At 55.6% G+C, this 2,114-nt stretch overlaps 1 protein-coding gene across 1 annotated transcript; it reads right to left on the bottom strand.

The window, feature by feature from the left end:
* Positions 1–59: 59 nt before the first annotated feature.
* LOC121356948 (NAD(P)(+)--arginine ADP-ribosyltransferase 2-like) lies at positions 60–2,106 on the bottom strand (the record flags this gene model as incomplete). Its single annotated transcript, XM_041473846.1, has 2 exons — positions 60–1,368; positions 1,776–2,106. Coding segments are annotated over 2 exons (417 nt in total), but the record flags the coding sequence as incomplete, so codon positions are not given.
* Positions 2,107–2,114: the final 8 nt, after the last annotated feature.

The following is a 2,114-nucleotide window of genomic DNA, read 5'->3' as shown; positions in this document are numbered from 1 at the left end:
AGCACAAGATCTCTCTCAGTGCAGCCCCGATGGCCAAAAATGAGGCATTGACCCTTGGGAAATAAATGGGTGGTGCTGCCTCAGTCCCCATTTCTCCATTTTATTTTTCATCCTTTTTCTTCCTGTTTCTTTTTCTTCTTTTTTTTTTTCCTCCCAATGCTAAAGTTGTGTTACGTCAAATCAGGAACATTGGAACTGGCCCCAAACTGATTATTCATCCTTTTTTGATTGCACTGAGCAGCTCCCACCAGCTCCCTCAGCCCTTCCTGGTGCTCCAGACCCTTCCCCAGCTCCATCCCTTCCCTGGACATGCTCCAGCCCCTCCAGGTCCTTTGTGAGGGGCTGCAGTGAACAAAGAAAAAGGGAGGAACATTTCTCCAGCACCTCTTTGTAGTAGATCGAGGTTTGAAAATTAAAGCTTTGAGTTGCCTCTAACAAAAACTCCAGGAAATGCTTTGTTTTAGGAAATGAGGCGCCCTGCAGGAAAGGCGTTAAAGGAGCTGCAGCGGTTACACTGGGTGAGCCAGCAGCAGATTTTGGTAAACTTTTGATACGCCAGGCAAGCAAGGATCAAATTTCTGAAAAACATTTGATATGCCAGACAAGCAAGGATCATGTTTTTGATACATTTTTTATAAACAAGGTGAGCAAGCAGCAATTTATTGCTACATCAGGCGAGGCAGCCAAGGAGCGTTAGGAGGTGGCCGTGACATTGCCACTCCCAGTGCCACCCCCTCTATCAGGAAGTGCCCAAGCGGCCCCAGCGCTGCCCAGTCTGTGGCTCCAGCGCTGCCCAGTCTGTGCTGTCCGTGCTGTCCTGAGCTGTCCTGGCTGCTCCAGCTCCCCTCGTGCTGGTCCTGCTGCCATGGCACTGCTTCCTCACTGGGCAGCTCTTGGAAGGGCTTTTCCAGGATGGACGCCTCGTTACAGTGACCACGGTGGCCACGCTGGCAATAATGGCCAAGTGGTAACAATGGCCACAGGGGTCACAGCGGTCACAGTGGACGAAGTGACCATAGTGGCCATAATGGCCTCGGTAGCCTTGGTGGCCTCGTTTCTCTGGGGGTCCTGATGGCCTTCCACAGTGACCTTGGTGGCCTCGTTTCTCTGGGGGTCCTGATGGCCTTCCACAGTGACCTTGGTGGCCTCGTTTCTCTGGGGGTCCTGGTGGCCTTCCACAGTGACCTTGGTGGCCTCGTTTCTCTGGGGGTCCTGGTGGCCTTCGTGACCATGGTGGCCACACTGGCACCCAAGACCACAGTGACCTTGGTGGCCTCGTGGCTTAGAGGGTTCCAATGGCCACTGCCATGGCCACGGTAGCCAGGAGAAGCCCCCCAAAGTGGGGGGAGTTCCTGGGGAGACTCCCACCTGTGGGGACAAAGAGAGGGGTCAGGGGGATAATGAGGTGAGAGGGTCGGGGGGCATCAGGAGGGCCATGGGGGATGGACAGAGGTGGTGGGTGGCCCTCAGGGTGTGGGGTCAGAGGGGGCCATAACAAGGTATATTTCCCCTGTACCCAGCCATGTACCACATACCTTGTCCCCCCAACCCCAGCACTGGATGTCCCTGTCCCCCTCACCTGGCACTGGCTGTCCCCATCCCCTGTGCCAAGCAAAGCTGTCCCTGTCCTTGTCCCCAGCGCTGGGTGCCCTGCCTCCCACCCACAGTGGGTGTCCCCGTCCCCTTTAGGCCATGGGTGTCCCTAGCACCATGTGTCCTTGTCCCCAACCCTCAGTGAGTGTCCCCATCCGCCCAGGCTGTTCCCATGATGTCACCTCGCAGCCACTCGCAGTTGTAGTTGCTGGAGTTCCCAGTGGAGCGAAGCCCAATCACCTTCTTCCCTTCCCCGGTGACTTTGGTGACCTCAAAGGTCTCGAAGGGTGGGATCAACACCTCACGGTTGCTAGGATTGTAGGAAAAAGCCTGGATGTCCACGCCGTGGCACGTGTACACCTCAAACATTGTGTCTGTCCCATAACCCTGGGCCACGTTTTTGTCCCGCGACGATGAAGCGAATTGGCCGAAGCGGACTTTATTGCCAAGTTTTGCATCGAACTGGACATCCCTCACCCCTCGGTACACGTCCAGACACTCATTAGGGCGTCTCAGCTTCT

The sequence above is a fragment of the Pyrgilauda ruficollis genome, unplaced genomic scaffold (genome assembly GCF_017590135.1).
Source record: "Pyrgilauda ruficollis isolate IOZ18807 unplaced genomic scaffold, ASM1759013v1 scaffold3026, whole genome shotgun sequence".
Classification (NCBI taxonomy): domain Eukaryota; kingdom Metazoa; phylum Chordata; class Aves; order Passeriformes; family Passeridae; genus Pyrgilauda; species Pyrgilauda ruficollis.
The sequence above is the reverse complement of the archived record's forward strand: the minus strand, read 5'-3'. Positions and strand labels throughout refer to the sequence as shown.